Consider the following 18,141-nt stretch of genomic DNA (forward strand, 5'->3'; position numbering starts at 1 on the left):
TTGTGTCAAACAATAACAAAAGCTGTCAGAGTATCCAGATTATCACTCCAGACCTGTGATACATCACCTCTTCTGAGGTGCCTCCCACCATGACTTCATCTATACACATTGTAAATATTTACAAAAGCACTTTCCTAAATCATTCTCTTAAATGAAGAAAGGTGATTAGTAGTTACTGACTTCTTGACAATTTTGCAAAAAAGCACACCTTGGTTTTATCTCATGCTCTCCAAGCAAGTTAAAACCAGGACTCTCCTTGCTGACTGCTCTAAGTCAAGGGACTTCCAACCTTACTGATCTGAAATACAAGAATATTAAAGAAGTAAATTGAGAACCTTTGGATGTTTAGCCACTTCCTTCATCTCCTCTTGAGCTTCAGGAACGTTTACTGGAACCACTGCATCTTTCAGTAAAGCAGTGTACCGAGGTGCTACTGGATCTATAACCTACAGGAACCAAACAAGGGGAGGGTCATGAATATATGACATCAACAGAGAAGTAAAATACTGCATAAAACAACAACTTAAAAAAAAGGATATTAACTGGTACTCTTTATGTTACTGCATTTTTTTTTAATGTTACTGTGTTAATCTCTTAATGCAAAGCTATAGAAGTGAGAAAATAATACTTCCATTTTTCCTCTTTACTGAAATACTTGAAGTAAAAACTATGCATTGAGTATTTCTGATGTTAGAAGTAGGAAAAATTATGAGCTACTGTCTCACAGGGAAGATAGTAAAAAAAAAAATCCAATTTTTCTACTCATGAATAGTACTAAATCTGGACCACTTTCTTTCTAGGTAGCTGAATTTAAAGCAATAATTTATTGATGCAGTTCTTTCTTTTTTCAGCAGCATGAGAACTGGTCCCATGCTCTTTTTCCAGATCAATACTCCAGCAGAATCAGGGACAGACATGGCTATAGAGGAAGCACCAATTTAGTCTGCAATTTAAACACATCAGCATTAGATACTATAATAAGGCAACACCATAATATTGACTTCATCAGGATTTCTAAAGCTTGAGTCTGGCAAGAAAAACCTACAAACTGCCTTCCTATATTTTCATCATCCATTTTAAATCTCAGCTAAGATCGTTTCTCACAATTCTTTTAATATGTAAAAGATTGGTTTGACTGTTCAGCCACTTGATGTAATTCAACTAGAAGTTGCCTAGGACCAAAAGAGATCTTCCCAGTTTAACTGGAAGCTAACATAAAGACAAACACCTGCTGTTGTCAATACAAAGTGGCTTCTTCTCCCCTAGTTTATTCCTGCTAACGTGAAAAACTGCATAAAAAATACAGAAAAGATAATTTAACATCTATCTACTGACACAAGCAAGCAAACTAATGATCACATTCTTAAAGAAGTCATATATTTGTAAGTTGACCATTACTAAAGCTGGAATCTTAGGTTTTATATTTTAAACGAGGATTTGTGTATGCATTTCAAAATACATGTGACTTAATAACATAGTTCTGATAACTAAAAGACTGAATTTTATTAGTAGACTTTTTATTTATTGTGATTAAAATCCACAATCCTTCCTCAGACTACAAATGTTAAAAATCTTGCAAATACACTACTGATTAACATATGAAATGAGTGGCTCATCTCTCACAGTAAGACTAAGCTTAGAACTACCTGCACACAAACAATTGCTTTTGTTCATCATTCAGATTGCAATCTATCTGAACAGACAGATGTAAATGTGATGCTGTCCAAGGAGTCAGATATGTAAGAAACTCAGTTCAAAAGTCAATTCAAAGAAAAATGAGCCCTGACAGTCCTTCGTGGGTTCTTCCCCCAAATCCAACTCTTAATTATATCTATGCAGCAACAGAAAGAACCAATTCATAAACCTTTGTGCACATAGCAAACCAAACACAAAATACGTGAATAAATACAAGACACATGCCAGACAAGCAAAAGCTACTTAAATGAACAGATCTGGGTACTATCTAAGCAAAATCAAGCAGGAATCCCAATGCAAAATAACAGGTGTTTCCACAATCACACAAAATATGCAGTCAGCATTCTAATAATTCGCCTTATTATAGTGTCCAAGCATCCGCTGCCAAAAAGCAACTAACCATGTCAAGATGCAGTATTCCTTATCTGACATTCAGTCAGAAACATCAGCAGTGCTGGCTTTATCTACACAGGCAGTATACCCAGCATCTTAAGACAAAGCCACCAAGAGGAAAAGCGGCCAACAATTTGAGTAAGATTTATGTTTACATTAACAGATAAGCCAAACCAGAAACAGGCAGCATTTTAAAGCCAGGAATAATGCATTTTCAGTGGGTTTGTAGAGCTCCTGTTATATAAGCAAATATGACTGTGCTATAAAGCTGCAAAAATGATAGCTTGTGCTAAGTACGCTTACAGCACTGTAAGCTATGGCTAAGGTAAAAAAGCTTTAAGTAATACCTTCTTACAGATAGCTCGCAGCTTGAAAGCAGAAAAATGAAATGCAGTTTTCATATCAGATTTACATATATCATTATCTTTCCTCATATTACTAAGTAAGGCAAGTAAGTATTGGCATAGGACAATCAATAGGATTAGTGCTAACTCAGGTTAGAAACAGCAGGGGACATTCCATTTTCCTGAAAGTGTGCCAAAATGATGCAACATATTGCAATTGCTACTTGTTGTAATAAGCACTCCAATTCTCTACATATTCCTGACAGGGTATCAGGAGTAGCATCAAATTCAAGTAAAAGCATACCTTTTTGTTGAAGGACCAAATTTTATCCCACTCCATATTCACAACAGATCGAGAGGAGCCCTGGAAAATTTAAAAAAGAAAAACACAACAAAAAAAACCACAAGTGCATGTAGTCTAGCTGTCCAACTCACCTAAAAGAAAGTCCTTTAATGGCTACAAACCCTCTATTTGCATTTATCAAAACAATTTATAAAAGAACTTCTGAGCTTGCAAAGCAATTTATTTTTTTTAAAGAAACCTGCTACTGAGTTTTGCAAGGACCTGCTCAGACACATTGAAGCACTACACAAGAAAGCAGTAAATCTTCAAAAGGAACCTCACAATCACAAGAAATTTAAATGAAACTTTATGAAAACTTGTCCTTACTATATAAGACTCAAAGAATCAGAAAAGAAGGAAATGCCCACCTGAGCAGCAATGAATTGTTTTAGCCCTTCAACTGTCATGCCCCTTCTCAGGACACCACGCACAGTGGGAAACCTTGGGTCATCCCTAGTAGAAAGAGAAGTTTTATCAGTATCACACACTAAGTTTTACCTGTAAGATTTCTCAAAAAGTTTAATAATACTGCCACATGTGAAAGGCAGCTTCACTGTATTTTATTTTTGTGAATGAAGAGCTAGATGAGAAGATCTAACTGAGAAGGCTGAGGGAGGTAAGCCATCTCCTGGGGAAGAGGCCCTCTTCTTATGTCTATTCTACCTTCAGTCTCTCAAAAACTGATATGAGGAGAGGACTTCAGATGGTGGGATCCCACAACAAGATCACTGTGGGAAGAACCAAGAAGAACCCTCTCCAGACTCTGAATTAATTGCAGAGGTGCAGAATCACTGGTCATTCTTTTCAGGAAAACATCTAAGCTACCAGGCCACCAAGAATCATTTATCTTCTGCAGACATCCACTTAATCTCTTAATTTTTCACTTCTGACAGGTGATTCTCACTGGTGACAGGATGAGGGGAAATGGCCTGAAGTTGCACCAAGGTGATATCAGGAAACACTTCTTTACAGAAAGGGTTGTTAAGCACTGCAATAGGCTCCCCAAGTAGGTGGCTGAGTCACCATCCCTGTATGTGTTTAAAAACTGTTTGGATGTGGTGCTCAGGGACATGACTTACAGGAGGGTTGTTAGGGTAGTTTGGTTAGGTTGTGGTTGCACTCGATCATCTTTAAGGTCTTTTCCAACCCAAGTGATTCTATGATTCTAATACAAAAAATAACCTAAGTCCATAAAGAAGTGGGAGACAAGAGGAGGTATGTTTTCTGGCATTGCTCAGGAATGTATCTAATAACTCAGAGAGGGAAACGTATAAGTAGCACCTGAAGCAAGAGCCAAAGCCCAAAAATAAGATCCTATAATAAACATGAAATACCTGAACATGTATGCATACAGTTACCACAGCACAGTAAGCAGACACATTGTACATTCAGAAGCCACTGTAATTAATCTGTGTTCTCAAATTCCATTTAAATATTCATTCATGCTGCTTTGCTGCTTAAGCACACTGACTAAAACAGAATGAGATGCATCAGTGCAAATATCTACAATAACAATGCTGAGCTACAAACAATAACGTACCATCCATCCACAAGCCCTTCATTGACAAACCATGTAAGCTTTCTTTTGGACAGCACAGTGTTGTTGAGGTTTAACCTGCTGTATTCCCATATGTATGGCTTCCTTATGCCCAATGCCTCAATGATCCAATAGAATTGTTCATCCCTGTCGTGGTATTCTGTTGTTCTAAGTGCATGTGTGACACCTTCAATACTGTCAACGATGGGGCAGGCAAAGTCATATGTAGGATAAACCCTTGAAAATAAGGAGCCTTGGTTAACAAGGCAGAAGAGCAAAACACTTTCCTCACATTCAAACCTCCAAATTAAGTATCATTTATATTTACATACTATAAACTTTTATAGTCTGTGATCTGAAAACCTTCAGATCAAGCCTTCTTTAAAAACAGCATACAGACAATACAGAATGTGCAAAGCTATCACATTTAAAACAAAATCCCTACACACAGGAATTGCTTTAGTGTTATACACACATTAAAATCAGTATTTCCAAAACCAACATTGTGTGGCTGCTCACAAAGGCCCCAAATAAGCAGTGAATCATAGCCTCCAGCAACTGGGTAGGCTGATTTCAAGGCACAACGCAGTAATTCTTCATTCTGTACAAAGACAGAGGCTGTTATGAAAACTGTAGTGACGTAGAATTGTCACAATCCTGTTTAAGTTTCAAGAACTAAAGGAAACAACTTTTTTGTCCATGATAAAGCCATTAAGTCTTAATTCAACTTTCGACTCCGAGCTCTTCACTGACAGATGATGTATTTATAGACCAGTGAAATATTCACTGCTGACTATGACAACTAACAAACAGGTTTTAAAAAGCATCTGTAAAGCTCCTCACAGTAAAGAGACTCATTACATTTTCTAACTGAAAAATGCAAACAGATTCCAAGCATTAACATAAGTTTACCAAGGAATGGTAAATACTCTGAAAAAAAGCAAAAAAAAAAAAAACACACAAAGAAATTGAACATACTTGTAGGTAGTTCCTGTACGTGGGTGAGGCTGGTTTTTACAGCGATAAAGAGTCGGATCCCTCATACACCCATTGTTACTATTCATATCAATTTTTGCTCGTAGACAACAAGTTTGTCCATACTCTGTTCCCTTTTTCATTTCTTCCCACATTTGTAGATTCTTATTAACACCTAAAAATAATAAAAATAGTTTTCTAAGGTGTTTTGAATTTGACACAGAACTACAGTCTACCACTGCAGCAACAAAAAGCAATGTGACCCCCTCTTTAGATACATTTTATATTTTGAATTTTTTAGAAATTGGTGATGAATGATGATGAAATACATACAGAAGTTTCCTGCACCTGTCTAAATGTACAGTTATTCCAGCCACACAGAACAAAGCACTAAACATTTGTGAGTAATAGCAGATGAAAAGCCTGGGAAAGAGAAGGCTCAGAGGTGACCTTGTAGTCTTATAATCTTCTAGCACCTAAAGGGGGCTTACAGGAAAGATGGGGAAGGACAATTTAACAAGGAGTGTTAGGACAAGGGCTAATCATTAAAAAAAAAAAAAAAAAGTGTAGATTTCTATTAGATACAAGGAAGAAATTCTTTATTCACAGTGTAGTGAGACTTTAGAACAGGTTGACCAGAGAAGCTGTGGATGCCCTATTGCTGGAGGCATTGAGGCCAGGCAGGATGGGGCCATGGGCAGCCTGATCTAGTGGGAGGTGTCTGCCCATAGCAGGAGGATTGGAATGGGTGATCTTCAAGGTCCATTTCAAACCAAACTTCTTTAACATTCTATGATTTCCAAGTTCCTATAAGGACCTTACAGTTACACAATCAGTTGTCTCCTTCACCTTTTAATAAAAATCAAGCTGTGATGCCAAATTAAAATGCCACAAAACCAAAAAGGAAGCATGAAAAATCTTACAGTTGTTTCTGTGTTTAGATTCCGTTCTTTGCTCACGCTCTGCTTTCATTTGCTCTGCAGGAGTATCATCCACATATGCCTTCCCTTCTTGAATGAGCTGCTCAGCATATTTCATTATTGTTTCAAAGTGATCTGAGGTATATGTAAACTGATCTGGTTTGATGTGCAGCATTGCGACATCTTCAAGAATAACCTGCAAAGTGTGGAATTGTCTACTGTAATATTCTAGAAAGTTAGTTTTCTTAAACCTCTATCCTCACCATGCCAGATTAGGTGCTGTAGCACTCCACAGTCCAGGAAGGATGATCAGTAAAAATAATATGACAAGCATGAAAGAAAAAAAGAGGTAAGCACTTACCGATTCAAAGCCTATGATTATATGAGATCAGGGAGAACAAGAAAAGGAGATGAAAATTGAAACAAACTACTTCTTACAGTCAAATAGTACTTATAAAATGAAAACGAGTATGACAGGAGTTGCATATCTACATACATGTTGGAGAAAGGAAAGAAGCAACTGACAAAAGGCTTTTATTAAAGATGATGGAAATTTCTTCCAAGCGTAAAACTTAAGTGCAATACTGATGCCTTAAATATCTAGTGCAAAAAAAAGTGTACTACAACAGATCTCCATGTAATTTAACTTTGAATTAATTTAATACAGTGAATGATTTCTCTGTTCTCTCATCATACCTTTTCAAAGTCTTCTTTCTCTTTTTCGGGATTTGTGTCATCAAACCTCATAATAAGTTTTCCTTTGAAGTTAACTTGGTAGTGCTGATTTAGCAGAGCAGCTTTGGCATGACCGATATGCAGATATCTAAAAAGAAAATAAATAAATACATCAGCACCACTTCAGTTAGACTTTAGTATTTCTGAAAGAAAGATAAGAAATAAGCAATAGCTAAGTCAAACAAATGAAGAAAACATGTCAAGATTTGGTACATTTATAAAAGTAGATTATGTTTTTTTCTACCATAGAATTACCAGGTAATTGTTAAAATGTGGCTTATTAACTGTCACTATGCATATAAAAATAGGACTTGATTTCCAGTTTTACAGACTAACTTAAACTGACCATGTTGATAACATTAAGTAATTTCTACCAGATAGACAATCTGAACCGACCACATTCAGAAGACTGGAATTTTCTAAAACAGCGGATGCTTTCCATTTTAATGTGAACTAAAAAGTTATTGCTGATTTAAACCTAATTTAATACATAAACATTAATTCCAAAAACCTAAAAAAATACATGCTTCTAAAGAAATAATCTGTGCTACATATATACAATACAATGACAGTTCGTACAGGACTTATAAAGTAAGAAACATAAGCACAGAAATAATATGATGCTGAATGGACAGTTTACTGAAGAAAGGCAGTAATGGAAATTTCACAGCTTATCAAGCACTTCTAAAATAAACAGAAAAAAAGCTGGGTGAAAGTTTTATTTATGAAATTGGTTATGCATTTTTTAATCCTCTTCTCCATGTATTGATTGATAAAAGTAAAGCTTTACTTACTAAGTGTGTCATGTACATATGTTTGCTGAATAAAACACTTCCATACTCCTACTGATTTCTGACTGCTTCTGCATTAACTATATTGGCAATTAAGATGCTGTAATATATGTGGATCAACAGATCAAAGAAGCTGGCAGTGAGATTCATAACATCTCCCATTTTCTGTCTTTATGAGTTTGTATCTCAGATTACATATAATCTGACCCCCTGAGACAAAGGTCTCAATTACACATCTATTGTAAAGTTTCCTGAAAGGAGATTATCCCATACACCTTTCCCTTTCCAAATTTAAGCTTCCTGATGAAGTACTGAGCACACTGCACCCAACTCACGAAGACTGTATTCACTCATCACAGCTTCTGTTAGAACACATCTCCATTATCCATGCAAATCCCTTCCACTTCTCCTCCCACTGCTGACCACATTAAAAAACCACTTCTGTAATTCAAGTTTAGCTAATAACACAATGAGTCACAGAGAAACAAACATACAACTCTAACGCAGTCACAGACAAAGCTTTAATTACTCTTTTGACTCCAAAGACTTGTCTGATAAGCTGATGCACGAAGCTGATTCTCACCAAAGCACACTTCTAGTTTTCTTGAAAACAAAAATGAAAAATAGAAACTTTTCAAAGCATCTATGCTTCTTACCCACTTGCTTCAGGAGGAAACCGTACAATGACCTTTCCCATCTCTGCACCAGGAAGTTCAACAAACTTCCCAACATCCGCTTTCTTTTCAGTTGCCTTAAAAATTAACAGAGATTATAATTACAGATCACGTTAGCTGAATAAACAAGAATAAAACTTCAGATACACTCTTGTGCTCCAGTATCTTCTTTCAAAACAGACAGCAAGAATCCATCGTATTGCACCCCAAATTCATCTCTTCACAACTTTCACATTACCGTCAGTACATCAAAACTAGACTAATTTTGCAGCTCCAAGTTAATCTTTTTTTTCAGTTGTGAACTACGACTGAGAAGTTCTAACAAGTTATTTAATTTTCTAGATAGAAGAAAACCAAGTTTATCTTGGTATTTTTAACCTCACTGTGATTAACTACTTCAAGCAACTGCAATCTCTGCAGGTCTTCAGAATCTTGAAATCCTTGTTAGAAAAACAAATTGATACAGCTAAAAATCAGTGCCATTTTTCCATGATTCCAGCTAAGCACTGGACTACACTACTCACCTTTCTGAATATGACATTGGTAGCTGTTTTGTTCCTCCTTTTTAAGAGGAACTTACAAAAAAAAAAAAAAAAAAAAAAAAAACTACTTGCAACTGATCCCTTTTTATTTGCTAAATGTAAGGAGATCCTTATAGGGTATTCATACAAATAAAGCTACTCATACAAATAAAGCTACTCTCCCCAGTCAAAGTAGAGCTTACCATTTTGACCTTTGGAATGCCAGAAGCCCACTTGGCTCCTACAGACTGAAAAGCTTGTTGTACGTCAAGAAAGCCATACCATCGTTTTGCATGGATGGGAGCTTTATTTTGCTGTAATTGCTCTTGCCAGATGTTATTATCTGTTAGGAAACAAAATTTTCAAGCTGCTGAATCATTAAAATAGAAAGAATACCAATTGCAATTTTTAAGATCAGCACAAGATTATGGTTTTTAATAACCTACTTAAGTCTCTGTTCTGAAAGGATATTTAGTCATGAGGATACAAGTCATTTTAAAACAAATAAACTCCCTCCAAAGAACATAATCCATTCTTTTTCGTTTCAAGAAACAGAAGGGATGGGGGGCTGAGCAACATTAAGTTTTGTTTTTCTCATCTAAAACTCAAAATTAGTAAAAATGTGGGTTTTTTCTTCCAAAAACAGACATACAGGATATCCTTCTAATAGGTCTACCTTTGATGTTTTTCAAGCTTTCTCCAAAGTGAAGCATATACCAGTACTAGCATTTACTTTCCAGGGATCAGTTCCCAAAATCTAATCTTGAAGGAGTAACTTCACTAAAGGGATTCCAGTGGGAAAAGGCAGAAAACAGACATAATGCTCTGATTTCAGATTTCTCAGAGATACACCTTTAAAAAATTATTCAAAGATGTCAGACTTTAATCTTGAACATGTACATTACTTTCAAGGGGCACTCAGTCACAATGAATGACAGTCATCTATTAATTTTAGACATACACCTGGGATACAAACTCATATAAACAGTTCAGCAAAGCTTGTTTTAGCTTCTGAAGACTATTTCTTAGAGTAACACTTTTCAGTAACTCAAGCTAAACGCCAGTATATTAAGGTAACAGCTGAAAGGTCCACGTATACAATTTTATTCTGTACTACAAAATTCAAATATTCAAGTCAAAATTCTGGGCTACAACACACTTTCCTATTTAGGAAGCTGGTAATAATGACATTCTTATAGGTAACACAATATAAGTTAGAAATATTACCATCCATAAGCACATCATGTAAGTTTTCACATAGAACAATTCTAAGGCTTCCTAAGCCACGCTATTCCCATCAGTGATGCACAGGACAAAGCAGTGTGAACAACAGTACAGAGTCTGGCATACAGCTAAGAATTGCTACTAGCAACCACAGAAAGAGAAATTTGAGAACTCCTAGTATGTATGATAGCAAACCAATGAAAGGGAGAACATGTACCAATACCTTTTAGTACAGCCCAGACACAGACATCTGCAAGACTCAGAGAGTTTCCAACCAAGTAGGTTCTCAGAGATAGGCAGTGGTTGAGCTCTTGGACTGCTGAAAGAAACTGGCTGGCAGAAGATAACTTTGAAGCACTAAACTCTAGCCAGTGGTCAACCTAGTTTTAAGGAACAAAAGATATTAAAAGTTAGTAAAGCAATGAGAAAGAAGTGAAAAATCTGAATATACACTTAACAGCTGAACAGAAAATATTAGCTAGAATATCAATGTTAAACATATTGGACATTAAATCACAAGGGATGCTTAAATAACCTTTAAAATCAAGTACACCTAAACATTCATCCAGAACAACAATACATGATTAAATTCAGCTTCTTCCTTCAGAATGTTTTCAAACTGTTGAAACTATACTGACTTCATTGAAATTATTCCCACTGGAAAAAATAGCAGCTCTTGGGCATTTATTTCATCACACACAGCATACAATAATGGGTGTCCTCCAACTATTTAGGTATAACATTTGTGCGCTATTTGATCTTTCTGGTATCACTACTGGATAAGTATGTCATTTTCTCCTCAGTTCCTATCTTCTCTGCCTCGTATTCTTTTAGCTCTGTAGAAACCAAATCCCTACCTCACCTTATTTCCCTTCCCTTTCTTTCGCAGAAGTCTTTTCCTACAGAAATACATCTTGCTGTATTTAAAAAAAAGAAAAAACAATAAAAATCAGGCCCTTGGTTGATGCATAGCTCTGCCTATGAATCAGATCCTTCAATTCTGTAAGAGATCAAATACATCTTAAACTCCTCTGTCTGCTTCACATTCAAGTGTTTGGTAAACTGCACAAGGAATCCTTGCAATATCTGAGCCAATGGGGCAGGCATAAACATAATTACATTACATAAACATAATTGCTACAGAACTCAGTTCAGTTGTTCAAAGTTACGTTCTGAGGTATTTGTCCCACAAATATTGCTGCCACTGTATGTCCCAAAGTACAGCACTACTGTTGAAAAAAGAACAAAAGAAAAGAAGCATTCTACTAGAACTAGCAATCTTGAAAGCATATTTACAGAGGCCTTAGGGCTTAACTTCAAAACACATTTTTTCCTCAGAAAATTTAGGTACCTACACAGATTATAACTTATTTTTAGTGCCTTACAAGGAACACACTATGACAACGCTTCCCTTTAGACCTGCTGTTTGGGATGAAGCATATACTATAACTCCAAGCAGTTGTAGAAAGGAGAGTTGAACAGATCCTTCAGTTTCCTCCCTACATTTCAGAGAATACTAATTTTAGTTCATTTGACAGTTTCAGTCATCAATTTAAAATTTACCAGGACTCAGGAAGAACTGCATCTCATTTTGTACCATACCTATAGTTTATAACAACTTTTTGTAATTTGTATAAGGAATGATGACCAACAAGCTCCCTTTCAGGCATAAAGAATTTTGGTGCCTTCATGGCACCGCTAGGGAAGTGCTATGGAATGCAAGACTTTATACAACAGAACATCTCATCAGTGTGGCAAGATATCTGAGCCAGAAGGCATTTAACATGGATCTCAAGCACTGAATGAAACCAGGTTAAGGGTTCCGTCCATCACATACAGCAAAAAAAAAATTTAGTACAAAATCACAAGTTCTGCACGCAATGGCATATTTTGCCATTAGCTTCAACATGATTTTCTGTTAGTTGCTGAAGGTACTGTAATACAGTGTTCCTTTGTACTATAATGAATTACATTACACAGGAGTAAGTGATGGCAACCAAGCAATAGAAAGTGAAGAGAGAAAACCATCCCCTGAACGGAGGCATTCAAGGCAAGGCTGGATGTGGTTCTGGGCAGCCTGGTCTAGTGGCTGGCGACCCTGCCCATGGCAGTGTGACTGAAACTGGATGATTTTGGAGCACCTCTCCTATGAAGAAACATTGAGGGAACTGGGCTTGTTTAGCTTGGAGAAGAGAAGGTTCTGGGGAATCCTCTCTGTGGACTCCCAATACTAGAATAAACAGGAGAGGGTATGCCTTTTTATGAGGGCGGATAGTGATAGGACAAGGGGGAATGGTTTTAAACAAAGACAGGGGAGGCTTAAGTTAGATATTAGGAGGAAGTTTTACCACACAGAGGGCAGTGACTCACTGAACAGGTTGTCTAAGGAGACTGTGGATGCCCCATCCCTAAAAGCATCCAAGGCCAGGCTGGACGTGGCTCTGGGCAGCCTGGTCTGGTGGTTGGCAACTCTGAACATAGCAAGGGGGTTGAAAGTAGATGATCATTGTGGTCCTTTTCAGCCCAGGCCATTCTATGATTCTATGAACCACAGTCCTCATCCTCTAACCTGAACTATTCTGGATTAGTGAACTGCCAGCTTAGGAGTAGTTGCTGTGGGGGGTAGGAAATGGCAACTCTTTCTGAGATCAGATTTATGACTCTTCTTCACAAGAAGCTGCAAGCTTAACAAAAACAAAACAAAAAATACAAACAACTCAGCATTCTACATAACAGGAACCTCAGACTAATAATAAAATGCACAAGCAATACACAATAAAATGCAGGAGTATAAAAAAGGTCCTCCAAAAGAAAGAAAAAAGTGGACACTTTGGTCACAGACAAAAGAGGGAAGGAAATAGAAAAAAAGACACAGTTCTTTCTCACCTCAGTGTGTTCCAAAAGATTCAAACCATACAACCCAGCAGAAGCAGCAACTCTAGCCAAATAACGAACTATAGAATTCACATTGGTAAATGAAACATGCCTGAAAAAATACGCGAAATAAAGGTATATTAAATTACTACATCCAGTTTTATTTCACCTGTACATGCAGTTGAAAATGAGCAATAATCATCCCTACAGGTTCACACAGGTGTAGTTCACAAAAAAATAGCTCCATATGCTTCTAACCAAGCACTGACATCAACAAGGAGGTCCTGTAAGTGTTCTGTTCCTCTCATTTTAATTGACTGAATGCTACACTTTAATTTGTCTGAACGAGGTTTTTTTCAGTCTCTGCTACTATTTTTCTTATAAACAAGTTATCTACCTCCTGCTACACATATTTCATCCTTTACAAACTTACGAGGAATTTTTGATAGCACAGAAAAAGCCTTGCAAAGACCAGTGAAAGTCCTGAGAAAGAAATAAAAGGCTCCTTGGTACAGTAATAATTATAACAAGTCCCATTTCTGATACAAATGGATCTGACAGTCACACTTGGTTAACTGCACCAAAATTAAGGAACATAGCTTATTTGTGAGGTTCTCTTTTCTTCTAGCTTTTCAAACTCCAGGCATCCATTTTTAATCCTTAAATTGTTATTAAAAACAAGACCTATGGGGGAAAGGAGTTACTATATGCAAAGTATGTTCTGTTCTCATTTCATCATGCTGCCAGACTTTAAAGAAACTTTTCCAGAGAAACAAGACATCTTTAATATATGTGCATCTACAGAAAGTTTGTGAAATATGTTTTTGTTTTCACTAGTTCGTACTAAAACAAATGCCCTTGATCACTTAAGCAAGCCATTACAACTATTGATTTCAACCCTCCCCAAAAATAAAAAAATAAAAAAATAAAAAAACAAAAAAATAAAACCAAGGTCTGGAATATCCCAAGTGAATTTCAAGTCATGCCAGAATAAGATGGCTTCAGCAGAACTGATGCCATGAAATCCATTTACCAGAAGCATTACTTGAGATCTGAATTCAGCTGATGCTTCTCCAGTTACAGATATACTTTTAACAGACTTTAAAGTAGAGAATCAATCTTTTTTAATGATTGTACAACTAAGCAAGAGAAAATTAATGCAATATTGAGGTTTGGAATAACTTCTTAAACATAATCCAATAAGAGAAAAGAGATGATACTAATGCACAAAAAAAAAGCCACCGGATAGAAATGTGAATCTAGATCTTATTCACCTGGGACCAAGGAGCAGAAGAGCTTTTGAGCTTTTGCTTCCCATTTCTAACCTTTTCCATAACAGCTAAAATGAACGTGTTTGCAATGCAGATGGTAACATAAAACTAATAAATTTAATAAAATTTAGAAAACATTGTTCTTTCATAGCTGAGTATACAATATTATTCCAACTTCATCTTGAAGTGATAGCTTTTATACCACAGAGCAAAAGACAACACGTAGGAATAGAAATTATAATGAGGAAAGAACTCTTATTTGAGTCTAAACCTAATATCTTTTAGCAGAAAATGGAAACAGAAACCAGTAGCACAGTCATTACGTTTGAAGACTTGTCAAGCAGCCTGTGCTTTGATTTTCTGCCAAAATATGTATACAGTGACAAGCTCACTCTCTAGGGTTATAGGAGTGGGGAAAAGATCAGCTGCTGTTAACTTGTAAGGATCTACACAACATAAAAATACTGTGTTTGCTTTTACAATCATTCTAAAGCCATGCAGGAATACCAGCTTATGTTTCACTGGTAACCTCAAGAGAATCTTCCATGGGAATAACACAAAATGTGAACAAGTATGGTTTTTGGAAGATTATGGAAAAAATCTGTGGTTCCCAATCAAGTTTTTCAGTCCCTACTCAAAAGGTAGGTACTGTAGTTAACTGTAGTTAAATGTAACTGTAACTGTAGTTCAATGATTCTGAATTTTAAACAGTATTATTATGTTTGATAATATGTTCAGGGGCCAAAATGCGTTCCTTACTGTTGATTCTAGATAATCAGAGGTACCACTGCAATGTCAGTGGTATTTAAATGCTGGGATATCTTCCCACATTATATTCAGACATCTTACATGATATGGAATCTGAGATTACAATCCAGTTTTCCCAAACCAAAAGAATTAGTCCTGCATTTCTGATATGCACATGATCCTACCAAGATCATAAAAATCTCCCTCCCACCCCAAACTTGAAAATATTTATTGCAACAGTTTTAGTTTTCAAAGGTCATACATTAGCTTTCTTCAAAAATTTCTAAGAGTATTTCCACATTATGCAGATAGATACAGTTATAGTGGATAGTGTGGTACAGTTATTTAGCACTTTTCTGAGATGACATCATTCACTTACATTCACAATTGAGCACATAACAATGCCACATAAGCCTTAAAATTAATTCTATCACATATGTATGAATGCAAGGAATCATGTATATCACTCTTACATAGTATAAAATGGCCTTACTCTTGATAACTCATGGTACATCAAAGAAGGCAAATACCTAAACAATACAGTGAGACAACAGTAATGCAGTCATTAATAGAAGTATTCTTCTCCTACCAGAAAAGGTTACTGTCAATGTTACAACCATGTGATTTTTAAAACTGCTGACCCAAAGCAAGACGAAGAGATGCAAAGTCACTTACTCAGATACACGAAGGATGGTTTCCTTGCCTTCTTCCACTGAAATTTTGACATCATTCTTCACAAGCTCTACTGTCAGCAGAGCTCCTTTAAAAAAAAAAAACAAGAGACAAACATATTCATCTCTCTTGCAGTAAAAATACCTTTCACAGCAGCAACAAAACAGCTACACTTCTCATCTAATTTGACAAAGCGATTGAAGTGCTCCTTCAAGTAAGATTGCTCAGGAAAGAAATCAATGTTCAATCTCATATGCAGGAGAATTATTCTTGGCAACACTCGTGGTTTAAAATTGATAATGCCCAGCATACAGTAATCTGCAGTGCGCCCAGTAACTGTCAGCAGCAATTCATGGTGCTTCCTGAAGGTACTGTAGAAATGAGTTCTGCACCTGACTACATAAAGAGATCATAATCAAACAGTTTCACCTGAACAGTATCGAAGTATAAACCACCACAGCCCTGACAATATTTTTAACACTATTTAATGTTTACAAAAAGACGTACCGAAAAATTCTATTCAAGACAAACACAAGAAACTTACACAGGCTCCTCAGAGTAGCTCACCAGTGACAGTGCAGAAATAAAAGAATCTTCTAAGGCTATTCACCAACTGGAGGACAGCTCTGTCCATATCCAAAGTGGCTCAATGCAACCTGCTCAGAACTCAATGCTCCATAGCACAGTGGAAGGGCTTGAACAAAGAACTAAGCTAACGTGGCTGCATTATTTCTGGGCTGGCTCTGCTCCAGACCCTGCCTGCTGAGCTGGAGGAGAGGAGCTTATGTTTGTGTGCTTTCCTCACAAGCATATACAAAGACAGCAAGCTTTGCACAGGCATTACTTCAATGAAAGTAGCCAGAGGGCCATGCTGTAGGTCTGGAAGGGCATCTAACCAACCTGTTACTTCTTAGAATCACAGAATCATTGTAATTGGAAAAGACCACTAAGACCATTACGTCCAACCCACGTCCACAGTGCCCTATGGACAATGACTCCACCACCTCCCTGGGCAGCCTGTGCCACTGCATCACTGCTCTTTTGGAGAAGAAACTTCTCCTAATATCTGAGCAACCTGAAATCTTCCTGCACATTTCACCTTCCCTGAGAGCAACACAGAGTCTGCCCAAGGCTGACAGTGCATAGCTACTAATACGTTGCCCTACATACAAGTCACAGGAGCTAGAAGCTCCCAGCTCCCACCTCAGCGCAAATGCCTCCTGTGGCATTAAGAACAGTAAGCTAACGTCCTTCTACCCCTGTATTCCACACGTGAAAGTCAGGGTGACATCGCTCACGCAATAGATCTGAAAGGCCCATAAGTACGCTAATAGCACGGAAAGGCTTTGGAAACGACAAGGATTAGACTGAGCAAGCTGTGTAATTAATACTAGGGACATTAATAGCTACCACACGCCTCCAGCGCAGCCATGATGAGCAGCACGGAGCAGGCAGGAGTGGGACGTGCGCCCGGCCGCCTCGTACACACGCTGCCAACGTGCTTCGCTCGTAAGATGTAATATCTCTAGCATCCTTACATAATCCCCTCAACTAAACCTCTAGTGCCAATTATCAGCTACAAAAACAAACGCTCCAGAGCCCCTGCGTTCGCAGCTCAGACCGCACCGCCGCCTAGGGAGCCAATGAGGGGAAGCAGGCAAGCCGAGGATGGGCCGGGCAGCGGCCGCCCCTCACCGCTCGCCGTGGAGCGGCCGCTCAGCGCGCGGAGCCCGCAATGCTCCGCATGATGCAACGCGGCGGCACCTTGCGCGACCACAGGCACCCCGAGGGAAGGAGGAGGGCCGGCGGAAAGGAAGGGCCCGGCCCGCGCTTACCGAGCGGGGGGCTGTCCGCCTGCACCGTGAGGCTCAGCGCCGCCATCCCCGCCGCCACGCCGGAACCAGAGGAGAGAGAGGGAAGAGGCGAGGCGGGGCGGGAGGCAGCGCCAGCGCGGCGGCAGCACCACCTCCGGCGGCCCCGGCGTGGCGGGGAGGAGCCGGTGCGTCACTTCCCGCAGCGGGGCTGGCTTGGGAGCTGCAGTCTGTCGTGGCTGGGCCTTTCTACGAAGCTTTACTCGAGTTATCCGCCAGCATTCTTAGGGTTGGGCTCTGACGGGAGCATCAGGGTTGTTTTTTTATGCCGCTTTTGTGTCACGTCAGCAAATAAAAAAGAGCGCAGAATCGTCGAATCATTAAGATTGGAAAAGACTTCTAAGCTCATTGTATCAGGTCATCAACCCATCCCCACTGTGCCCTCAGTGCCACATCTCCACAGTTCTTGACACCTCCAGGGACGATGACTCCACTACCTCCAGGCAGCCTGTACCACTGTATCACTGCTCTTTTGGAGAAGAATCACACACAGTTTACCCTGTTCTCTTACAGTGGTACATTTCTCACATACAAGCCTAGCAGTGAATCAATCT

General features: G+C 38.2%; 1 protein-coding gene across 2 annotated transcripts in view; it reads right to left on the minus strand.

Annotated features, from left to right (window-relative positions):
- EPRS1 (glutamyl-prolyl-tRNA synthetase 1) overlaps window positions 1–17,656 on the minus strand; it is a 38,402-nt gene extending 20,746 nt beyond the window's left edge. For both annotated transcript variants that reach the window (XM_042885722.1, XM_042885714.1), the window contains exons 1-13: window positions 17,552–17,656; window positions 15,720–15,804; window positions 13,039–13,138; window positions 10,376–10,532; window positions 9,132–9,271; window positions 8,390–8,484; window positions 6,904–7,030; window positions 6,211–6,403; window positions 5,291–5,462; window positions 4,316–4,549; window positions 3,144–3,228; window positions 2,737–2,796; window positions 336–446 (exon numbers count right to left, since the gene is read on the minus strand). In XM_042885722.1, the coding sequence (XP_042741656.1) occupies window positions 336–446; window positions 2,737–2,796; window positions 3,144–3,228; window positions 4,316–4,549; window positions 5,291–5,462; window positions 6,211–6,403; window positions 6,904–7,030; window positions 8,390–8,484; window positions 9,132–9,271; window positions 10,376–10,532; window positions 13,039–13,138; window positions 15,720–15,804; window positions 17,552–17,597 (1,605 nt within the window). In that variant the 5' untranslated portion in view covers window positions 17,598–17,656. The remainder of the gene's footprint in view (window positions 1–335; window positions 447–2,736; window positions 2,797–3,143; window positions 3,229–4,315; window positions 4,550–5,290; window positions 5,463–6,210; window positions 6,404–6,903; window positions 7,031–8,389; window positions 8,485–9,131; window positions 9,272–10,375; window positions 10,533–13,038; window positions 13,139–15,719; window positions 15,805–17,551) is intronic.
- Between the last annotated feature and the right edge of the window lie 485 nt (window positions 17,657–18,141).

This window comes from Lagopus leucura, unplaced genomic scaffold, assembly GCF_019238085.1.
Source record: "Lagopus leucura isolate 7727_CA_CO unplaced genomic scaffold, USGS_WTPT01 Super-Scaffold_73, whole genome shotgun sequence".
NCBI classification, from domain to species: Eukaryota; Metazoa; Chordata; class Aves; order Galliformes; family Phasianidae; genus Lagopus; species Lagopus leucura.